This window comes from Labeo rohita, chromosome 13 (assembly GCF_022985175.1).
Source record: "Labeo rohita strain BAU-BD-2019 chromosome 13, IGBB_LRoh.1.0, whole genome shotgun sequence".
NCBI lineage: Eukaryota > Metazoa > Chordata > Actinopteri > Cypriniformes > Cyprinidae > Labeo > Labeo rohita.
The window spans coordinates 21801303-21825636 of record NC_066881.1 but is presented as its reverse complement, the minus strand read 5'-3'; the positions used below and the strand labels follow the sequence as shown (position 1 = coordinate 21825636).

The 24334-nt window shown below is 35.7% G+C and overlaps 2 protein-coding genes across 3 annotated transcripts in view; one reads left to right on the top strand and one right to left on the bottom strand.

Moving 5' to 3' along the window:
- Positions 1-7: 7 nt before the first annotated feature.
- On the bottom strand, positions 8-9029 carry si:ch211-223a10.1 (uncharacterized). Of its 2 annotated transcripts, XM_051125633.1 has the most exons (11): positions 8737-9029; positions 6364-6499; positions 6115-6225; positions 5852-5984; positions 4672-4850; positions 2839-2912; positions 2592-2754; positions 2405-2487; positions 2125-2315; positions 1714-1801; positions 8-1602 (listed from the first exon to the last, which is right to left on the bottom strand). In XM_051125633.1, the coding sequence occupies exons 1-11, from the start codon at positions 8840-8842 to the stop codon at positions 1343-1345; spliced, it is 1524 nt and encodes a 507-aa protein (XP_050981590.1). In that variant the 5' UTR covers positions 8843-9029; the 3' UTR covers positions 8-1342. The 2 variants fall into 2 exon arrangements, with proteins under 2 accessions (XP_050981590.1, XP_050981589.1); XM_051125632.1 differs by having other exon boundaries at positions 8-1801.
- Positions 9030-10437: 1408 nt separating this feature from the next.
- wdfy4 (WDFY family member 4) overlaps positions 10438-24334 on the top strand; it is a 59407-nt gene continuing 45510 nt past the window's right edge. Inside the window, exons 1-13 of the mRNA XM_051125631.1 lie at positions 10438-10646; positions 11527-11772; positions 13371-13482; positions 13806-13912; positions 14199-14351; positions 15233-15422; positions 15931-16120; positions 17677-17837; positions 18650-19111; positions 19217-19309; positions 21288-21478; positions 22345-22928; positions 24095-24185. Coding sequence (XP_050981588.1) covers positions 10626-10646; positions 11527-11772; positions 13371-13482; positions 13806-13912; positions 14199-14351; positions 15233-15422; positions 15931-16120; positions 17677-17837; positions 18650-19111; positions 19217-19309; positions 21288-21478; positions 22345-22928; positions 24095-24185 — 2601 coding nt within the window. The 5' untranslated portion in view covers positions 10438-10625. The remainder of the gene's footprint in view (positions 10647-11526; positions 11773-13370; positions 13483-13805; positions 13913-14198; positions 14352-15232; positions 15423-15930; positions 16121-17676; positions 17838-18649; positions 19112-19216; positions 19310-21287; positions 21479-22344; positions 22929-24094; positions 24186-24334) is intronic.

Here is a 24334-nt window from a genome sequence, read left to right as displayed (position 1 = left end):
AAATGTATAAATTTACACTGAAAGACTTTTATTTAAAATGTTTCCTATAAAAAAAATAAATACATAAAAAATTAACAATACAGGTAACAGTTACAGGTGACTAAGAATCATTATTTCACAGCTCAAATTTAAGATGTTTTAAGACCTCCACGAATAAAATACCATATGAGCATGGTAGGGGAATGTCTATGTTAGCATAAAATTCTAAAAGCATGAGTTACAGTTCAGATACAGTTTTTCAAAAAACTAAAATTTTATAAAATGAAGAAAATGTCAAAAGTATCAGTTAAATTAAACAATTATTATCAATCATAATAATAATTAAATAAAAAATATATTTTATGGTCTGATTTTATAGTGCATTATCTTCTTGTCGATCCACCAGTTCATATTTACAACTGTGTGTTTGCAGCGTAAAAACGAACTGATTTTCATTGGTCTGAACAAAAACATCAGCTCATTGAAAATGCAAATTCATTCTCTGTCAGTAGGTGGTGCTTTTGGAGTGGCAGAAATATAGTGTTTCATACACAAAGCAGCACAGCACGTGACTTTGAAATGTACAGCACTTATATACAGCCATATCGCAATTCTAGTCTTTCTGTCCCCAAATTTAAGACCTCTTGAAATCATAATTAAGACTTTCTTATATCATTCAAGACTTTTTATAGCCTTATATTTGATACAACTAAATGTACGACTTTTTAAGAACCTTAAGAAACCCTGTTTCAAGTCATTTCAAACATAAACTCTCGCAGAAACACACACCTCATTGCTAGGAGATGCATGAGAAATGAAAACAATACATGGTCAAAAATCAGCCCAAATATCAATCATGATATAGTCTGAAACTAGAAAATCTAAATCTGTGCCTGTCATTCACAAATATGTAACCTCAACTGTCCAAAATCTGCAAACTGGCTTTGACTTTTGGCAACTAGCATCTCCTTTGGACTGTAAACTAGAGCAAAGTCTGGACAGATGTATTCCATTATATTATATTATATATTCCAGCCTTTATGCACCTTTTTCTTCCTGTAAGAGTCGGCGTGGCTATTTGTAAATTTTATGGGTCCGGGCCTCATCCATGTCCAGCTATTTTTAGCTGTACAAAACAGCTTGTTTTGCTGCTTGACATTGCAAATTGGTGGGTCTTACCATATTATTTTATTGTATTATCTTAATTATGAGCACACTGGTTTGTATTGCAAACAGTTTTACCATTTACTGCACGTTGTCTCACCTATAGGCTTACTTCCGTGTAGAAGAACAAGCTGGATAAATAACAATAAGAGACTTAACTGTGATGTTGCTTTGTAATTTCAAAATGTCTTCAAAGTCTCTATATGTTAAAAGACTGACTGTACTCCTGTCTTCTTATCCCTTCCACCAGAAAAGAGAGGACTGTTGCCAACCGCTGTCTTTTAGAAGGCCCTTTGTGGTTGTATCGCCTAAAGTAGGTGGTGGTTCCCCTGGAAATGGCATCAAGCTGCTCAACTAGCAACCATCCCACCCAGATCAGAGAGAGGAAGTTGAGCAGAGTCAGCAGGAGGACCCAGGCCTCTTTTCCCGTCACTGAGCCCCAGTCAGAAAGCTGCAAGCCTGAGAGTTTCAGATGGAGGTAGTAAGCGGCACTGAGAATGAAGATGAGGTGAGCCATTACCATAGACATGATGAAAAGAATAAAGGTGCGGTGGTTGTCCCGTCCCACACATTTATTGATGAAGAGGCAGTGGTGGTCGTAGTCTTGGATGCACATGTCACACAAACGGCAGTGTTTACAGTTGTCCACTTGGATCAGCTGAAAGAAAATGGCTTACTATTTAAAATAATAATTGCATTTGATTATTTTTATTATTCTGAAATATAAAATTAATATTAGCAAACAGATTAAGATCCAGTTCTAAATATACACATAATATAATTTAATTGTTAATTAAAAATATTGACTAAATTATTGATTTAATAATAATTATTATTATTAAATGACAATATTAAATATAAAATAATTCAATTTGATTAACCATCCAAAAATAATCCCAACCCTCCAAAAAACACTATTTTGATCAAGTAAATTTTAAATGTTAGAGATTCAGATTCAGTGCTGGTCAAATAAGTGCTCACCTCACAGTAAATACAGAATTTGTCCGGGCTCTTTCCAGCTTCTACTAAGTCTCCTATGCTGGAAAACTTGGAATCAGTGTCAGCTTCTTTGAGTTGTCCTGGGCTCTGCTTTAAAACTTTCCAAAAAAGTCCAGCGAGTATACATAAATGGACAAGTGAGACATTTAAGAGGGTATAAGCTGGCCAAAAACGTGAACGGTCAAGGAATAATTGACAAAACATTCATAAGATTTCAACTTTTATAAGAGGTTGATGACATAAGCTTATCTGCAAAGGATATTAGGTAAAATTTTATAGAGAAAGCAAGCTATGGAATGAATCAGGCTCGCAGTCAGTGTTCCCAGGTAGACAGGGTTTGGTAACCTAAAGTCCAAATTAAAAAGATTAAAAAAAGATCAATATTCAATCATCATTCTTTATATTATAAGTGCTAAGAAAAATGCAATTTACAATCACAACTCTCTAACCTTTGAAAGCTGCTCAGTCTATGATATTGAGAAAGAATGAATTTTGCCATACAGGGGAATAGCACTGCAGAGAAGATAGCCCCATATTCACCAAGAGCTGCAGCTATAATGAGAACCGCAGCCCCGCTGAGAGACGGTAACAGCAGCATCCAGAAGTACATCACTGCAGAACAGATCATTTTATGAATAAGCATGACAGCCGATGAATATTATTATACAACAAACCCACAGGAAAAGAAAATGATACCATATGAGTCCTTAGGAATGAGATCTTTTGGTCGTTGACTGAATTGCGTCAAAATCCTGGAGAGCTTCTTATGTCTAAACAAATATTAAAGAATAAAAAAGATATCATCTTATTCTGTTAACAATTTAAACTTCCATTACTGTCAAAGTAACAATAATCACAATACTGCATGTTACCCTGATTTTCTAAATGTGCCCTACTTAAAGGGTTAGTTCACACAAAAATGAAAATTCTGAAAAATGAACATTCAAAACCAAGAAAGGTAGTAAAAACATTGTTAAAATAGTCCATGTGACATCAATGATTCAACCGTAATGTTATGAAGCTATGAGAATATTTTTTGTGTGCAAAGAAAACAAAAAAATAACTTATAACAAAACAAAGAATAACATTCAACAATTTCTCTTCCTCCATGTCAGACTTCGACACGCGTTCACGAGAGTACCAAGACGCATACAAGTGATGCTGCTGACACAGGAGCTGGCATTGAAGAAACTGTTGAATAGTTATTTTTGTTTTCTTTGAGCTCAAAAAGTATTCTTGCAGCTTAATAAAATTAAAAGTATGAACCACTGATGTCACATGGACTGTTTTAACAGTGTCCTTACTACCTTTCTGGGCCTCGAACGTATCAATTTCATTGCTGTCTATGCAGGGTCAGAAAGCTCTTGGGTTTCATCAAAAATATCTTAATTTGTGTTCCGAAGGAACAAAGGTCTTACAAGTTTGAAATGACATGAAGGTGAGTAATTAATTACAGAATTTAAATTTTTGGGTGTACTATGCCTTTAAAACTATACATTAATTGCAGGGCAGATTAAGTAAAGTTTGACCATGTAATTTTTTTAATTAAATGAATTTCCAAAAATGTATACAAAGTCCTAGTCTGTGACAACTCTAGGTAATATAAGTAAATAAATTGATTAATACTAGGGCTGCCCCCTAATAGTCGACTAAACATTAGTCAACCAAAATTTTATTAGTCCCAGAAAAAACAATTCACAGGAAGTGGCTGAAGTCACGCAGTCCATGTCAGAGATTGTTAACGGCTGGTCTGTGTGGTAAAAGCTCACCTATCATTCATCGCCCTCAAATATGGCTTTTCATCTGAAATATGTAAGTAGTAGCAACTTTACTTGGCCGCTCAATCTAATGTTAGCCTAGAAAAATGTGCACTGTCTGTGTGGAGTGTGGAAGCTGAATAGTTGCGCATTTACTGCACGACAACATAGCGAATAACAACAAAACGTTGCGCTTTTGTAAAATAATGAAAGCAAACATAATGCACTTTCTGTCCTTTCGGGCTCTGTGAACTTGAGGGCGAAACTTCAAAACTCTGTATAGCCAACATGTCTTACAGACATGAAATATATAGGCCATCTATAGAGTGAAATGTCTACTTTTAAATAAACCAATTTAAATAAAAAAACAAATATTCTCAGATTATATAATCAGTATGAAACATGTAGGTGCGTCCACTACTTCTGAAATAACGAGTCAGTGTCGCCAACTTCATCTCTTAAGCCGAAAACAAAAAAAGCACTAGTTTATCAATAAATTATTAAAACCTTGCTGTTTTTCCCTGAAACATTCATAATTATTATATTTGCCGGATTTTTTTGTGTGCTTGAGCACATATTAGGCTATGTATTCAATTAAAGGCTCATTATGATGATTTATATGTTCAATTTATTAGACGTGCAAGTAATAGTCAACCTAAAATCCTTAAAATGAATGACTATTAGTCGACCAGAAAAATCTTTAGTCGAGGGCAGCCCTAATTAATACAATTTTTTTTAAGAGTCTTAATATTATCATTGGTTCTCAACAGACCTAAATGTATTCCCTTGATTACAGAGGTCTAGAGGTGTGAGGCCATTGTGGTTTTTCATGTGTAAAATGTGGAGTCCGGCACTCTTCAACAGTAGCCAGCACACCTCAATCATGCCTTTCCCTGCAGCCACATGAAGTGCTGTCGCCCCCTGGTGGTCAACTGCCTCTGGCATGCATCTCTGGTTTAAGATTTAGAGCAAAAATTACAAATTCAGAAACGCTGCAAAAGGTATGCAAGCACTTCATAAACAACAAATTGATTAAATAGATACCTGAAACAATAAACTGTGAATTCTGACTGTTACAGCTTTAAAGCATATCTGAAGTTAAGATGATGCCGCAGCAAAGCCTATTATTGCAAGTCTCTTTAATCTTAGAGTGTGGGTAACACTTAGCGTGTAGGTAATAGGGGTGGGTGATACTAAGTAAATACAGGGCCAGTATCACCAATACCGATACTTTTTCCTTTTAAAAACATACATTTAAATGACCAGTTACACTTTGAAAATTAACAATAACTAATGTTAATATGAATAAAATATTACATTCACCTTAAGGCTATGTGGGAATTCTTTGCCTTTCTAAAAGGAGTTTGCAAGCAGAGGAGCCCAGAATATGAAAGCAATACACAAAGTTTAATGTTAAGCATTTTCCTCCCATAAAGTTATAAAGAAAAACTTAACGTGGCTTGATGCACTAAGAAAGTAATATTACAAGGCTAAACTTAGTATACTGTTGATGCAAATTATATGCAAGCAAGCAGCCTGGACACAAATGCAAAGTGCATGCATTTTAAGTGTTTTCCTCTGATAGAAAACCATTATAAAGAAAACGTTTAACGTGGCATAAGAGTTGAAGACAGTGATACTGTATAAAAAGGCCAAATTTGGTAAATTTAATGGGTCTGGCTAATTTTAATGTACTGTCTTAATTATAAAAATTAACCTAAAGTATCAATCTCATCAGGCTAGCATCGATCCAATACTAATACCAATGATATTAGGATCGATCCACCCACCCCTAGTAGGTAAACTGTCAGCAAATTTAGACTTTTGGGACCATTATAGTAATAGCAATTTTCAGGCATTCTGCATTCTCCGATCAGTGTTTTGGTGTCTGTTTAGTCCAATTGTACCCTGTAAAAGAACTACAAGCAATGCTGTAAAATAAAAGTGCTTACATTTGCTCTAAGGAGATAGCGGACTACGTCAGAATTGCCTGTGGAAGCTGCCAAATGCAGAGGAGTGATCTTATAGTTATCGGCATCTGTGAAACGGAACATTCCAGTCTCCCACAGGTACTGCGTGGCAATACTGAGAAAAAAAGAAGAAAAGAAAAGTACATAAGGGGACAATATATTTGAGTATGCAGTATACACGAAAACAAAACTACAATTTTTTATAATTCTTGTTTTTCACTAGTTTAACAGGCTCAGTTACTTACACGCTTCCACCACCGACTGCATGATGAAGACATGTTTTCCCTTGCTCGTCTACTATGTGTAAGTCTGCACCCTGCTGCATCATTTTGTGCATGATATAAATATTGCCATTTCTGTTAGAATAACACAGTACAGTAAGGCAAATTCATAGGACACTGGTGTAAGGTGTAATGATCTTTCAGGAGAGGTAAAGTTTATGATGAATGTTTTAATTAAATTCACAAACATAAGATGGATGAGGTCTCTCATACCTGCAAGCAAAGTGAAAAGGAGTTTGTCCTGCATCACAGGGAATGTTTGGATCAGCACCGCTGTTCAGCAGAAGCTCAGCCATTGGCCGGTTTCCATGGAGAGCGGCAAAGTGAAGGGCTGTGAAACCTCCCCAACCTAGGAAAATCAGAAAAGTTAACAACCAATAACTTTGAAACGCAAATATCATTGCATTTGAGTCAATATTAACATAGATATAATGCATCAGCTATAGAGGTTTTATAGTCCATTTATTTGTATAGCGCTTTTCACAAAAATTTTAATCTAAGGTTATTGATTCTAAAGATAATTTCTATTGCATATTATCTTTGTTTTAATTTCAAATAAAAGCTTAATAATTATTAAGCTAAAACTGCTCATGCCATTAAGGGTTTAATTTATATTTTAATTTATGAAGTAATTAAAATTAAGTAATCATCATAAAAGAGGATTTATCTTTTTAGAATTGTATTACTTATTTTTTCTTATAATTTCTTTACTATGTAGTGCTGGGAGAGTGACTTCATTGTGGCACAGATGTGTCACTTCGCTCAAAGCTGATTGGTCAAATTTCAGTTTGAGATTTCTAAATCAGAACATAACCTACCTAAAGCAGGTTAGCCATGGTGCGCAAGTTACTATGGTGATAAACACCACTAAAAACCAAACCACCTTCATGATACCTAAAACCCACAGTTGCTGCAAACTAAACTGAAACTTGTCTGGCTAGCCAGCTGAACCGGCTTCATGGTACAGACGCCAGAACTGGTATTTGTTTTTTCTAGTATGCACCATCATAAAAATGGAAAACACATCTTATATAAAACATACAATTATGTTAGGATATATTTTAATATTTCAGCATGTTTTTTTCCAAAACATGTTTTTTTGGGAATACTGTTTATTTGAAATCAATAAATAGGACTTTTTTTTTAAAAAATGTAATCGTTTTATTCTTTTATAGTACCAATGACCCTGGACCACAATACCTTAAGTAGCACAGGTTTATTTGTAGCAATAGCCAAAAATACATTGTATAGGTCAAAATTATCGATTTTTCTTTTATGCCAAAAATCATTAGGGTATTAAGTAAAGATCATGTTCAAAAAGATCTTACCGAAAATATATCAAATCATAATTTTTTAAACTTAATTTGGACAACTTTAAAGGTGATTTTCACAATATTTAGATTTTTTTGCACCCAAATGTTGTCCTGTCCGAACAAACCATACATCAATGGAAAGCATATTTATTTCAGATGATGCATAAATCTCTTATTAATAAAAATGTAAAATAAATAAAATAATAATAATTAAAAATGAATAAATAAATAAACAAAAAGCCAATTCCTTAATGACAGTATCATCCAGGAAGTGACATCATAACTGATGGAAAAACAGCAAAAAGTAAGTTTAAAAAAAAAAAAAAAAAAAAAAAAAAAAGGGAAAGTACTGGCAAGAGACTTAATAAATTCTGCTATGTTTTGTGGTATTATTTGGTTCGTCTTTCTTGTATAACATTCTAGCCAGTTACATTGTAGAAAATATTGTTATGAACATTTTTACAAATGTCGATATTTTTTTTTAGATGTAGGGCCTACTTCATGTTGAGAAACTTGTGTAATAACTCAAATTCTCTGGCTGAACAATGGCCAACTTCAGCTTTTTATTTTCATCCTGTTGTCCAGTTGTATAAATAATTAAGTTATACTTTTAACACAAATTTTCTTTAAAAGAAAAAAAATGTTCTAGCTTGCAGAAACACTTAAATCACAACTAACATGTATTTTTATAGAGCTCAAAAGGTTCATTCCCTATTATTAATTAATAATTCCCTATTATTAATCATAATTTTAGTCAAAATACCAGTTGCTACAGGTGTACAGTTGCAAACGTAAAACCCAAATTTCCCGAAATAAGCTTTCAGAATAGTGGTCAGTTTGCTTATTTTCCCTTTTTGATGACCGTGTTGACGGTCTCACTGTAGTAGCAATAACAATACAGTATTTTGGAGAAACATCTACTATATACTGTAGTTATAAAGGTACATTTGTCAGAGGGTAGGACATCTTGCATCTTACAGAGTGTAACAGGTATCGGAAACAAGACTCGAAGAAGCATAGCTATTAAAAGGACAAATGCATTAAAACTGATCGCACATCTAGGTATTTCTTTAATCAATAGTTGCCATAAATAGATAATAAAGCAAACGATAGGTGGGTGAAAGAATGGAAAAACACCGCTTACATGACGCTCTATTGAACTGAATAGGATCAGGAAGGTTAAAGTGAGATGTTGACGGAGGATCAGTACAATCTCTCCCATCATCTGGCACTGTGGATCAATTACAGCCCGCTTTAAAACAAAGAAACTCACCTTTTTGTTTCAAAACACCCCGATCCTGCTGTAATAAATAGGAAACTCGATCGACCTCACCGCGTTGAATCGATTCAAATATACAACTTCCTGAAGCCTGCAGCATTCTGCCGCCGTATATTTACACCTTCTGTAGGCTGAAGAAACTCTTGGCCAACTGTAAGAAATTCATTATAAAAGATAACTTAATTGTTCTGTTGGAAAAGTCTACCTACATCGTAATATTCAGCCGCTGGCTTATCAGTCATTCGGTAAGGGAGCGAATCTGATAATATGTAAATACGCTATACTGATTTAAGGGAAACTCCGCCCTCTGGAGGTGGACGGGAAGGAGTGAAATAACTAATTTGTCCTCTAGCGGGCGCTCGGCAGCCCAAATTGCACTAATAATACACTAATAGAACCGCATTGATATGCAAGGTGTTTCGCCTTGCTGAATCCAGTAAAAGATAATAGTTTAAAACATGCAAAAAATTTAGGCTGGTATACATGACATACAAGTAAAACTTTACCTCAGAAATCGTTTCAATTAATTTAAATATGTTGAAACCGCAAACGACTGTGATTGGTCCACCTTCACCAGCGCGGGGAAACGTCACAGGTACCACATGACAGGGTAACCACTACAGATGTCTTGATGACATTATACTCCTAAATAACGCCACTGAAACTTAAATATTCATTAATATATGAAATATGAGTAAATAATAAATATTTTAAAACTCATCTTTTCTGGCCAATTAGAATCAACTTCCGAGCGCCGTAAAACCCAGCCAATTATAACACATTTTTCCATTCAATCCACTCATTTCTACGTTGTCAACACGTGACTGTTCATCAAAGCGTCTTTACAGTGAAATTCAAAGTAAAAACAAATAAATGTGAAGCTAAAATATACTTTAAATAGTAGAACATTGAGTCCCATTATGCATAAAGTGAAGTTATAAGCTAAATGTTTATACTGACAATAGTTTAGTAATTTGAGAGCGTCCCATGTGCTCAAAATAAGGGACAGAAGATCTATTTTAGTCTGACTAATGTCTGTCCAACTGTGCCCGACCATGGTAAGACAGACAGTAAATGTATATTTATTTATTTAAACTGTATTCATGCCTAACTAAACTAACCAATGACAACATCTTGTATAAAACGGGTTATATTGTGACACTTTGACCATTTCTGAATTGGTGACATTACGATCAAAAGATAAACGCAACATTAAAAACCGTAGAAAAAACACATCTATCAGTTTGTTAAATGTGAAACTTATCTAAACTATTGATATTGTCTATCACTTGTAGCCTATGGGTATTTAATCTATTATTTTGTTTAGTCATTAGGTGATTTTCAGTGTTCTTATTTATATTCTTAATATTTGCGAACAGGTTCCATGTCGTGTATGTAATATTTTTGTACTATTCTAAATTACCACATGATGTCACTATTGCTCAACATCTGACGCATTTAAAGGGCTTAACTTCATACGCCAGAAGGCATAGACACCATTTACGTTTCCTCAAACTCATTTTTGATTGGTCAATTTTTAAACTCCTTTTTGGAATAATGTAACTAAACTCAGCCGTATTGCTTCACAAGTCTTCTTCACATGACACTACTTTGAGTCTACTGAAGCGTGAAAAACAAATACACACACATATGCTGAAGAAAGTCCTCCTTCTCCTTTTTTCACTAGGAAGTGAAGCACATGACCAGACGCAGCTGATGTCAGAGTTTCATACTGTGCAAAGTTCAGACAAGCAGTGTAGACTAGACAGATTTGGAGGCATGTCTCAGCTGGCCACTCACTGAATGCTGTGACATGGGAAGCCAGGGGAAAACCTTTTGTCCAGCAATACATCTACATACACAAGTCTTAGCAAAGACTTGAGATGCCACCCACTAAAGAGCAGGTATGTATTGGGGTTCATATTAGTTTGAGAGGCTAATTCACATTTCTCATAACAGACTAATTTTGACAGCTTGTTGCTGTGAGGTTGCCGGCGTAATTCATTTGTATTTGTATCTCATTCAAATGCATTCAGACCATTTCTGTTACTTAGAGATTAAAGATAAAAATAGTCAAGGATTTTAGTCAGGTACTTTATAAGCATGATTTGTTTGTGCTCAATCTAATTTGTTTGTATCAGGTTTAAACATTTCAGCAGACAAGCCAACTGCTGTAGAGCATTAAGAATGTTTACCACAGTCAAAGCTTTGAATAAAATAATAAGATCACATTCATGTGCTGTATTTAGCCATTGAGTTAATAAACCTGTGGGAATGTGCAGTGCAAACATGTCATTTCTTCAGGAATGTGAATTGTCCTCCCTGTAGCAAAACAAGCTCACTTCTTGACATCACAAGATCGCATTAACATGTGAACTGCTGATTGTTAAGTTACAGGAAAACCCTCCAACTCACTGCTGCCTTTTGGTAACAGGAAGACAGCTGCAGAATTGCCTTTTAATGAAAGTTTTATTTGTGAGGCGCTTCAGGTTCAGTGTTTATATTGTATATTGCTTTGTGGCAAACTACTATTTGCTCAGAGTTTCAGGTGTCGAGTTTGTTTCAGGTGTTTAACCTAAAATTCCCAGAGCTGTAAAATTATCCCAGATAATTTGCTTTTAAAAGAATTTAATGAAAAAAAATTCTGAGAAGCAATTTTTGTGCAATAACTTCCTTGTTACAGTCACTTAGTTGAGAAGGAAGATCTAGTAAATGTTTTGGTATCAGTTTAAGTGTTTCACTGTAATGCTTTTTTGTTGTTGTTGTTGTTGTTGTTTTTTTAAGGAGCCGGTTGGAGAAATGGACATAGTCAATAAGGAGAACGGGGAACTTAGTGCGTCAGGGGAGAGTTCAGAGAGCATAGAAGTGAAAACTACCCAAGTCCAAAGTGAGACAAATGGGGACCTGAAAGCACATGAGGATCCAGTGGTGCTTCTGATAGATCAACTAACTCGGCTGGTTACTGTAAGTCAACAGTCACCGGAACAAAGAGACCAAGAACTCAACAAACTTCTGCATCTGTTCATCCAGGTACAGAATATCAGTAACCTGATTATTCAGTTGATCAAACATTCTACACTGGCAGTCAAAACTGTGGACACATTTAAATATGATCATTTACATATAATATCTGACCCTAAATCACAAAACCAGCCATAAGGGTTGATTTTTTTGAAAATCATCTGATCATCTGAATAAATAAGCTTTCCTCTGATGTATGGATTGTTAGGATAGGACAATAATTAATAGAGATGCAACTATTTAAAAATCTGGAATCCGAGTGTGCAAAATATTGAGAAAATCACCTTTAAAATTGTCCAAATAAAGTTCTTAGCAATGCATATTAAAATCAAAAATTAAGTTTTGATATACAGTTTTGATATTAATTTACAGTAGAAAATAAAAATCTCTTCATGGAACATGATCTTTACTTAATATCCTAATGATTTTTTGCATAAAAGTAAAATCGATAATTTTGACCCATACAATGTATTTTTGGCTATTTCTACAAATATACCCATGCTACTTACGACTGGTTTTGTGATCGAGGGTCACATGTGTTTAGTTTATATACACATGTATTACACACAAGCACTACTGGTCAAACATTTGAAAAAAGCTTTTGAAAGACGAATGCTGATTTTATTTGATCATATATAATACAGTAATACTGTGAAATATTAAAATTTAAAATAACAGTTTTCACTTCTAATATATTTTAACATGTAAATTATTCCTGTAATAGCAAAGCAGAATTTTCAGCATCATTAGTCTTCAGTGTCACATGATCCTTCAGAAAACATTTTAATATAGAACAGCATTTATTTGAAATAGAATTTTTCAAGCCTTTACTTTTTTGATCAATTTGTTGCATCATTGCAAGTAGTAATTTCTTAAAAAAAAAAAAAAAAAAAAAAAAAGTTACTAACCCGAAACATTGAATGGTAGTGTATATAATTCGTCATAAAAACACAATTCTCAAGGGTTTTTAAACATTTGATTTAGAATGTAAATTGGTCATGTAAAGTCTTGGAATCTAATATCTTTAAGAACTTAAATTTTACATAATATTAGCTGCTTATCAGTGATTGGATTGGATTTTTGTCCCTTTGAAAGAAGCAGTTTGCAGTAAACTAAAATCTTGAATTTCCTGTTTAAATTCCAGCAGTGATCTGTCAATAAGAGTCAGTTGATCTAGTTTGCAGCTGCATTGACAAACACTCATGACCTACTGGGATGCAATCACACTTACAGGCTTAGAGTGTGTGCATGTGTGGGGGTTTACACACGTGTCACTCATTGACTTACAACTCCTGGATTCTTTCTGGGATTTAACCAAACATAGAGTAAGGAGTAAGGCATTACATCTGCTTGAAAAGTCAGTAGGGATTGAAGTTGGGAATGTTGAAATATTCACACAGCTTAGGGAAGTGAAACTTGTGCTGTTATGAAAATGTTCATTTTTGGAAGTTTGCTTCTGGTTAGATGTTTTTGTTTCTTCCTTGTGAGAAGTGCTGATCATGCTTTCCATTTGTCTTTTTGTTGTGAGAAATGTGTCATAAAAATCTCAAACTTAAATTATTGTTTAAATGGTAGCATAAATAATTATTCCACTTACTCTTTATAAGGTCTCAGAGAGCAGCAGTGTCCTTGATGATCTGGACCTCCAGTGCTTGGCGCTGCAGGTTGGAGAAGCTCTTGTCTGTAACATACAGCAGAGAGTGGTGGAAAAGCCTGCAGGTACCCAAAATAACATTTGCAAAGGTGTATTCAGCTGTGGCACTAGTAAGGTCACTAAAGGCCAAACAAAAAGCAAACTGAGAGGTTCTGTTGATGTTCGAAGGGAAGTTGCTCACTTCTTTATTTCACAAGTTGCATGATAGTGTTGGCCATTGTCTGTTATGCATTTGTGTTTCTTTTTATGGTGTTTAAATGTAAATTTCTATTCAAAATGGATGTTGGTGTAGAAGGAACCAAATCCTTACTTATCTGCTGTGTGGTTTTTTAAGATCAAATGATTTTAATTATGCTCTCTGTTGCTTTTATGGCTTTGTTTAAAATAGAGGAAGCCCGATATGAATTGGAGCAGTTGTTTCAGAGGTCAGAGGTCAGAAGCAGCCAAGGATGGCTTCTGCTCAAATCAATATCTCTTTTGTCTAACAGAGACGCTGTAAGTTATACTATGATATCTATAATATGTTTATGCAATCAGCTCCATAATTACATTGCTCGTGTTTTTATAATACCAACACATAACCAATTATTTTGCATTTTATATATATATTTAACAAAAATTCATGATTGCTAAATAAAAAAATGTATTCGTCATTTTTTTCTTTCACAATTCAATATTCACATGCTTACAGTAGATCTGTCATCAAAAGCATTCCTCTGTTTGACAGAGGAAAATCCTGTCTGGGCATGTTTTGACAGCAGGTTGTTGTGCTCTTTGACAGGAGGTTGGTGTTATGATCAAGACAGGTCTACCTGCTGCGTTAGTCAAGTGTCTGTACCTGTTTGTAGCTTTGCCTCCCCGAAAAGAGAGCTTTGTCTCTGGCAAGGATGTCGAAGAGGAAGTCAAATGCTCTTTTCAGGACACTCTTACTCAGGTTTTTTCATTTTGACATATTTTGTTTCATATTGTATATTGAATCAGTTACACCACAGTTGCTTATCTAGCACATCAAGTAACTGTACAGTGTATGACCATGAATACAAAGTTTGCATACATACAGTTGAGGTCAAACGTTTACACCCCCTTTCAGAATCTGCAAAATGTTAATTGTTTTACCAAAGTAAGAGTGATCATACAAAATGCATGTTATTGTTTTAGTACTGACCTGAATAAGATATTTCACATAAAAGATGTTTACATATAGTCCACAAGAGAAAATAATAGTTGAATTTATAAAAAATGACCCTGTTCAAATGTTTACATCCCCTTGATTCTCAATGCTGTGTTCTTACCTGATTGATCGTTGTTCATGAGTCCTTTGTTTGTCCTGAACAGTTAAACTGCCTGCTGTTCTTCAGAAAAATCCTTCAGTTCCCACAAATTATTTGGTTTTCCAGCATTTTTGCATATTTGAACCTTTTCCAAAAATGACTGAATGTTTTTGAGATCCATCTTTTCACACTGAGGACAACTGAGGGACTCATATGCAACTATTACAGAAGTTTCAAACGCTTTGAAATTGAAAATCAGGGTATATTTAACTTATTTTTTCATCTGGGAAACATGTAACTATCTTCCGTAGCCTCTAAAGGGCAGTACTAAATGAAAAAAATATGATATTAGGCAAAATCGGCACATCTCCAGTCTGTTCAAAAGTTTTCACCCCCCAGCTCTTAATGTATCGTTTTCCTTCTGGAGCATCAGTGAGCGCTTGAACCTTCTGTAATAGTTTATTATGAGTCCCTTAGTTGTCTATCTAATTATTAGCGTCTAATTAAGAGATATATGTCGCTTTAAACTTTCACCTCTGTACAGGTAATCTTGCAGCTGTGCAGGCATGTGTGTTTTGTGGAGGTTCTGCTGGAGACCCAGGAGCTTTCAAGAGTGATCATCTCTCTCACACTGCTGTGGGATCAGTGCAGCCCCTCATGGAGACAGCAGGCATCTCGTGTGCTCAGAGCAGTGTCTGCTGCACAAGCTCACAACACTGTACCTGCACTGCAAGGTCATAACTACACACACAAGTCCATTCTTCATCTAACTAAATATATCTAAGCATTCTTATCAGATCTTATTGTTAATAGTTTATTGAAAAAGTACATTGGTGTAATAAGTGTACTGTAGGTAACATCTAACATCTTTTTTCAACAAAAATGATTATGTTTTGGGTAAATATAGACAGGCACTGTAAGCACATAGTCAGATGACAATGATTTTGATTTACTTTCACATGATGCTGATTTGAATTACTTACTTTGAATTACAAACCTCTGATTACATAATGTTTGTTTTTTTGCTGGAGATCTTCTTTAGGTCTAGGTAGGGCTGCAGTTAGAAAATCAAGTTAGAAAGTTTGACCAGGGACATCTTGACTTGAAGCCAGTGACGATAGGAGTAATTTAGGGAAACTTGTTTACTTAATTGTTAGTAATGTCTATTTAAATTGTTAGTATATGCTTCAGGTACTTACTAAAGTGTATTTACACACATTTTTGATGTTTTGTTTTCTATAGCTAGTAACTGCATGAAGATCTGTATCCAGAACATGCATAAGATCAGCGAGAATGTTCCTGGCCATGTTCTAGCCGAGGTGGCCGTGAGTGTTTTCAGCTTTGTGAAGGACTCTTATCCAGTCAGCCCTGCTCTTTTTGAAGAGTTTGAGAACAATGATGGCTATGGCATCTTTCAGGCCATCTTGTTACGGTAAATCCATGCATTTTTTGGGGGGAAAATCTTTAAAGGCAACCTATTATGCCTGTTTTTACAAAATGTAATATAATTCTCAGGTGTCCCTAGAATGTGTCTGTAATGTTTCAGCTCAAAATACCCCACAGATCGTTTATCATATCATATTGAAAATGAAAGTGGAAGCAGGAACACAGTTTTCTTTGCATTTGCATGTTTCTTTAAATGCAAATGAGCTGCTGCTCCCCGCCCCTTTTCCCAAATAGGGCTGTGCCTTTACAGCTCATTCCTCAGATACTCTAAAATACACCTGTTTGGTTTTGATTTTCACGTCTGTCGCGCTGAAATCATGTGTTTTAAGCCATATTAGTTTAAACTTCTGTTAAATGGTCTTCTGAGCACTCATATCCGCATAGAAAGCAGCTGTCACACAGCATGTGAGTACTAAACTAAGTTCTCTTTCATGTCTTATTGCACTTAAACTGTCAAATACACACAAGTTTACACAAAAACACGCAAGTTACATAAACAGTCAGTTATGTTTGTGAAGCTAAACAGCTGGGAAACAAATCACATATTTATATTAGATCTGTGTGGCAGCAGCATAATATACAGTAAATAAATCAATAAATCCACTGCTCTCTTGTCTTCTCTGAGGCTGGGACTCTAAATAGTGTTCTGAGCTTGTCTGTGTAACCATGGTGTTAGAACTGGTACACCGTTGTCACTACGAAAACATTAGGGGCGGTTATATTATAATAAGATCCGAGTGAAATCTGAGAAGCTCGTTTTTTCACAAGCTTGCAGAGAAAGGCTTACCAAAAAAAAATTCTTGCTTGTTCTTTTTTACATTTTCTGGGTTTATAGATGCACCGGGGACCCGATTGTAGCACTTACACATAAAAAAAAAGTCAGTTTTTCACAATATGTCACCTTTAATATAAAGGGGATTGTCACTAAATATTGCACATAAGAAAACCACACAAATGAAGACTAAATATATCTCTGATGCTAGTAGGTGAAGGTGGACCACCACCTTCAGAAAATGCATTTGCTTACTTCATTTTTAGGTACTTTCCGTTCCTTTCCATTACTCTTGTTCTTCCTCTCAGCCTCCGCTCCTTCCTCCTGCAAGTTTCTTTTTGAATGCTGCAGAATTCAATAATTAAAGAGCTCGTAATGAGATCAGCAGTAAATTGAGCTCAATCACATTACCGATCATGCCAGCTCTCTCTAACTCACTGTGTGTCTGCGTTTCCTCACAGCAAGGGTCACTGCAGGACGACATTGCCCTCACTGAACAATGGGTCTCATTCACTAAGCATCCGTACTCACTTATTTGTTTGTAAAACCTGTGTAAAAATAATATTTAGTTCATACTTGTATCCAAAAGAAATGCGCATATACTCGTGTGCTTAGTGAATGAGGCCACTGTTATCTACTTGTCTGTTTCTTACATTAGCATTCGTTAAAGTTGTCTCTTTTGCTCACCAAGGCTGCATTTATTTAATCAGGGTTCAATCATACTGTGTTTATTTAGGAAAGACATATTGACATATTTTTGTCATTTGCAGCTGTGAGGAGGAAGTGACAGAGGAGCATTTTTTAGCCGTACAAGACCTTCTAGGCCTCATCGCGTCATTCACACTTTTTGGCAAAGCTGAGCTAAAGGTCGCCGTATGTGTGAACAACCCCCAACCACCAGGCTTTAGGTTCGACCCTACCCTGACTAACGGTAAGCCGCCATGACAGACAGTGAAGCCCACTCTGCATCTCTGTTCTGCCACCTCATGATAACGCCACAGAAAAGGCAATTATGTCCAGGATGATGAAGTGTAGCTCTCCTCACTAACCCGTTTAAGCCACCCTGCATCCATTCTCCTCATCCATACAGCAATTCTCCATTCATCACCACCAGAGCACCTCACTCCTGAGAGAGAGAAAAACAGCCCCTTTTTTAACCTTTATTTCATTTGGCTTTGATGTGATTTTAATTATGGGTGAAATTCAATCTTATTACCCTCTGCAGCAATATTTATGTGCCATAAGCATCAGATCACCTTTGTCCAAAGAGCCAAACAGTCTTTTTCACATGTTGATGCATTTGAATGTTGATATAGATCTAAATGTGGTTTAACTCCTTTACTATGTGAAAGTTTCAGCAAGCATAAGTGTGACAAATAAGTGTGATACTTAATACTGATGCAGAGTTTTTCATTTGCATGAGCTCTTAGTTGTATATAATGCCATCACAATGTACTTTTAGAAAGGTGTTACAAACTGTTATCAAATATAAACTACAAATTGTAAATTGACTGTATAGTATACATAAAATCATAAAGTCAGGTTTTGGGCCAGTGAATTTAATTACATCTGAAATCAGTATCTGTCAAAATCATTTTTGTAGTTGCTTTTTATTTTATTTTATCTTATTGTTTTCTTATAAAAAATTTTGCTGTACAGATCATTTTTATTACATTTTTTCTAAATAAATATATCCACTTCTTTTCTCCCTCACTTTCTTTATGTCTAACTTTATACCTTCAGGTTCGCCAGTGAAGAACCTCAAAGCTTTCAAAATCATCCAGTCCTCCTTCTTGCGCACAGACAACACAGTGATCTGCGGCCAAATCCTGCGCACAATCCAGATGATCTGGTCTTGGGAAAAGGCTAACTTCTTCCTGCTGGAGTGGTCTCTGCAGTCTCTGGCTCAGCTGGCTGAGTGTGTGTGGCAGAAATCGCCACCTGTTCACCTCATTTTCTTCGAACTGCTTGAGACGGTCATCTTCCAGCTCTCCTACATCCCACATGAGACAGTCAGGAAGGTCCAAGCTCTTTTGAAGCAGGGTTGTTCGGAGGCCTTCAACGTTGCAGCTCTTGACTGCTTCTACAGGCTCATCATGCACAGTGGATTGCTGTCTGAAGTCCTGCGTGAAGGAGGAATGATGGAACAACTGTTGTTTGAGCTTAAACGAAGGGCAAAGATAATTAGAAAGGCTGGTCTTGCTGGTGAGTCATTCAATTTTCTCTGTACTATAAATTACAAAAGACTAAAGTTTTATATACAGATGCTTAATTCTAAACTGAGCTCTTATTTGTTGACCACAAATGAAGTTGAGGAGAATGCTGACAGCTATGAGAGGAAGTTGACCACCAACATTTTGAATGTGATTGCAGCCCTTTCCTTGCAGTCTGTCAGAAACACTGGTTAGTTGATTTTTTTTTATTTATAACAAGTATTTTACACTGTAAAATGTTAGTGGAGTATTGGAGTATGTTTTACAAGTATGTCTTTTTTGTAACTTTCAAATCTCATATTTAAATTAATGTGTTACTTGCTGTTTCTTTGTGAAATTTACTGTGAATATTGTTTCCAGTGTATGCAGGAGAAAATTAAATTAACAAATGAACTTTTCCATTAAGGAGCAATAATAGCCCCCTGAAATTTATTACCAATTTTTAGAATCACCTTGTTATTCTAAAAACCATAATTGTCTTTAATGTCAAATACTTAAATTTACCCAATTACTTTAATCAATATCAATTTTATACTGTTGTCAAAAACAATAGACTGTGTAAAGTTGTATCTAAATTATACATGTAAAAAACAGGAGCTCACTGGGTTGAAATATTATTACAAGAAATGTAATTTTAGATTATTGCTCTTTTTATTTTAATAATGATCATTAATATCGATATAAAAAACAATATAAAATATTTTTGATTAGTTTTGGGATTGTCACATTCTGGCTTCACAGACAAACGTGTCGGTCGATGACGTTAGTTGTTATAATCACTAAAGCTACAAACTAATCTTTTATTTGAGTCATATCTGTTCTTTATGATGAGGGAATTCGCAAGCGTGCACACTCATCAACAGCTCGTTTTCAGTGCTGACTAATCTAAGCGCTTCTGATTGGCCAATGCATTCCTAATTTCAACGGAAATGTGTTTGATTGATTTTAAGGCTCAGCGCTGCACAAAACAATGCATTAAAGAAATCTGATGCAGCATTTTAATCACAACAGCCGTAATACGTTGTTTAATTATGCAGGGGCATTTTTTGCCTCTTTGTCTTGAATTTATGGGGCATTTTTTCATTTTGATGGCATTTATGCCTCAAGCCCCCATTAATTTCCAACCCTAATTTACACTAAGTGCAAATTCCCCATATTGTTGGCAGAGGCTATTTACAGTAACTCCACCCACCAACGTGTGGTAGGGTTAGAAAACATTGCAAAAAGCACCCATTAAATAATAACTCCAGTGGCATAGGTAGTAAAGCGCGTAGCAATTATTTTTTGATGCGATTGACCCGAGTTCGAATCCCCCTTTTAGTCAAACTTTCACATCATATATCACATCGAAAAGGCATTTATTTTAAATAAAAATGAAGGAAATAAATGAAAAGTGGAAAATAACGTGCCTCATGGGTGTTTATCGTTTAGGGTTAGGGGTAGTTGTTGGAAGGGCTTTATTGTCCCAGTGCAGCATCCATATAATTTACACTCAATACGTTATTATTGCATACTATTTTATAATGTACTACAATACTGATGTGCAGATAGTACGAACACAGTAACATCTAACTATTATTGCAAAGAAAATACTCCTATTTTTACATAGTGTAAATAGAATTTGTTTCTGTTTGCACTTAGTGTAGCATATTGCTAAAAATACTGCTATTTTCACTTTTCAGCGTCTAATTGTTTTTTACACTTAATGTAAATAGCATCTATTGCTGTTTGCCCTTAGGCTTTCTGAATCGTGCTCAAGCGCGTTTGACCCCCAGAGCCAAGTTCGTTTGACTCGCGTGAGCGCTCCGTGTCGCGCTTTGGCACGGTTCGTTTAGCCGACCCTGGCCCGTTTGGAAGAGGTGGGCCAGAGCACGAAACAGATACTATTTTCTGTGCGCTGCTGTCATCATTACGACCACAAACATATTCTATTACTACTACTACACTACACTTTTCAATTAATTTAATTCAATCAAGTAGATTTAGGTTTATATTGGGTCTGGATAATCGTACACCCTTAGTGCTGCCTTAAACTAAACTATGCAACGAAAAGTTGAAAACTGTTAAAATAGATACAGTTACGTTTATACAATTTGAGGTAAGAAGTTTGAAACCAGAGTATATCCAATGTCATTAAACTGTATCTGATCAGTGTCCTGTTTTAATAGTGTTCATCAGGGACTTAGGGATGATTCCCTATGTGAAGATCTTTCTGGATGTTGAGCAGTTCCGCAGTCCCGCTCTGTGCATCCTGGAGCAGCTGTCGGAAGTCAATCCAGAGGAATACATGAGCACTGCCATTGGAGCCCTCTGCTCCTCCACTGAGAGTGAAATCAGACTCAAACAGGATCTCTTACAGGTATTTATTCCATTGCTGCTTTTTATTTTTGTCTAACCTGCGTGTGCCTGCTAAAAAGGTGATTTTTCCATATTTATCTATGAATTTCTTATACATGTAAACATGTTGAAAAACAAAGCATGATTGGATTATAACTTAGAGGACTCCTACTAAAAACTTGAGCTCAGGTATAATGTACCTGTCTGTAAATTCAGCTTCCATTCCTAATTCTAACAAATTATAACATGTTTAAAGCATAATGAGCCGGTGAATTTATTATATCAGCTTTTGGGAGCCTGATTCCATTACAGCCAAATTCAGATTGATTTGCTAATATACTGTTAGCTGTTAACTCAAGCTTCATTTGATTAAGCTTGCAGCCTTGTGGTGCGACACACACAAAATTATGAGCAATATCAGATCAGAGAATGTGAGAGAAATCCAATTATGCATAACTACGTTATTCAGTTACTGTACATGTCCATTTTTTAGATTCAAGCGCAGGAATACTAACCTGCAGACCATTAAAGTGTAACTAGGTTAAGGCTGCTGACAATTGGATTCACCCCGACCACTCTGTGAAATGTGTCAAAGCCATTCTGATTACTTCTATTGGTCCTAATTAGGTTTGGGCTTCATTTTATGACACATTAGCTCTTTGATGTATTAGCATGGTAGATTGAATAAGGGTTAATCCATTTTGTGCTAGGCTCTTCGATACAGAAGACCCCTCCCGTTTCCCTTTTCACAGTGATGCATTATATCTGAACAGATATTCTGAACACATCCTGTGTAGGCATAGGAAGACCTAGTAACTAATTCCAATAATGCTGTTGATTGAAAAGCATTAACGTCATTTATTAATCCATTGTGCTTTGACTTTACAGTCTATCATGAAAGTTCTGGAAAACCCAAACAGTTGGAACGCCTTCCGCACCGCTGGAGGCTTTACTGGCCTTCTGTCTATAGTTGTAGACATGGAAGGATCCCTGCTGGAAGCCCCAACAGGTCCATGGGCCTCATTGAGCCGCCAGAGCCTCATTGAGCTGCTTCTCCTCACTCTACACACCCTGGCCCTTGCTGTGCACGTGCACCCCGTCAACGCCCACTTTTTCCACACGAGCGGAGTCTGCGAGAAGCTGGGTGATGCCCTGCTAGAGCTCGGCTGTTTCCAGAGAGGGGTCCCTGTGGAAACAGAGAAAGAAATCTCAGACTGCAGGACTTTCGAGCAGTTTGTTGGGGTGGCGGAGAGGCCAGAAGCTCAGTTGCCACCACCTTTAGGAGACTGTGTTAAGCTGCTGGGATTTCTGGATCAGTTTGCTACCGGTGTGAGCTTGGCTGCAGATCCATGTGCAGGATTGCATGATAATAGTGAGGCTGGTGAGAGTCAGAGGACAGGGGAGACATCAAATGAGGCACTAAATCGCACAAGGGCCGCAAGTGTCTCATTAGTATCAACAGATTCTGGGAGGTAGGTGCACTCAGTCAAATTTATATATTTAGAGATATTACATTGCTGTCTGATTTTATTTTAATTTTCAGGGTTTGTACAAGGTGCTTAAAGTGCTTGAAGTACTATGTAAGAAGGATACAAGAATGTTTCTTTCTTTTTCATTTTGCTTTCCCCCTTGTTTGTTTTTTGTATTTCAAAGTTGCATTAAAAGAAATAAAAAACAAAAATAGAAAAAAAAAAAAATATTTCTCAAGAGGTACTTGAAAAGTGCTTGAATTGTTGAAAGACAATGTATCTATTAAATAAGTGTTTATTTTTTTTAATGAGTACATATCTTTTTACATAGAAAAAAAAAAAACATCTTTTTTTTTTTTTTTTTTTTTTAACATCTTTTAAACATGGCTGAAGATGCAAAAAGGTGAACAGATGAACCCAGTCAAGTGAGTCATTTAATCTGGAACTGCTCCGATTGATTAAAACTCATGACTTCTTTTCATTATAAGTGATTCACTAGCAAAAAACAGATCAAATTAGAAGAGACATTCATTTTTAAATTTCGACATCGGTTGTGATGATTTTCAACACTATTTAAAAACCATTGTGTCACATCATGATTCACTTCTTGAATCGTTCCGCGAATTGAATGATTCCTGATCCACGCTCCAAGTCCCGATCTGAAATGATGGTTTTCAATCATTATTCAGACCGGGACCTTAAAGTGTGGATTGCGAATCATTTGATTTAGATTGGAACTTTGGAGCAGGTTCGCAGATCTTTTGCTTTTGATCGGAACTTACTGTAGGAGTGTGGATCGCTAATCATTTGATTCAGATCAGGAGTTAGAAGTGTGCATGTGCATGTTTTTTTTTTTTTTTTTCTAATGTTTAAACAGTGGAAAAATTCAAACCGTAAGTGAGATCTCTGACTGACGTACGTAAAAAACAAAAAAGTAGTGCTTGGAAAGTCATTGAAACCCCTGAAATTTTATTTTACAGTAACTTTATTTTATTTTATTTTATTTTATTTTATTATTTCTTGTTTTGTCTGGGCAATCAGCTTGATAATTATTTGATATAGATTTGATGTTGTCTGGACCTTGTAAATCAGTAAATCAATACTGGTACAGTTTTTGCTTTGCTTTTTCTGTTTGTCTATGATTATTGAACATATCATTGCTTATTCAGGGCTTACTATGACCTCACCATTCTTCATCCTGGAGCTGTTAAGCTGATCATGACCCTTCTGCCTAGTATTTACTGTCCCAGTGACCCTTGTGTAAGTAAAACCACAATCATATTGATATCTTCTGCATAATTTGCATTTGGTGTAATGATTTGTATTTGGCAATAATGGCCTTAGATTAAATTAACAAACAAACAGCATAGACGTGTCCACTTCAAAATGCATTTTTTAATGTCAGTCTA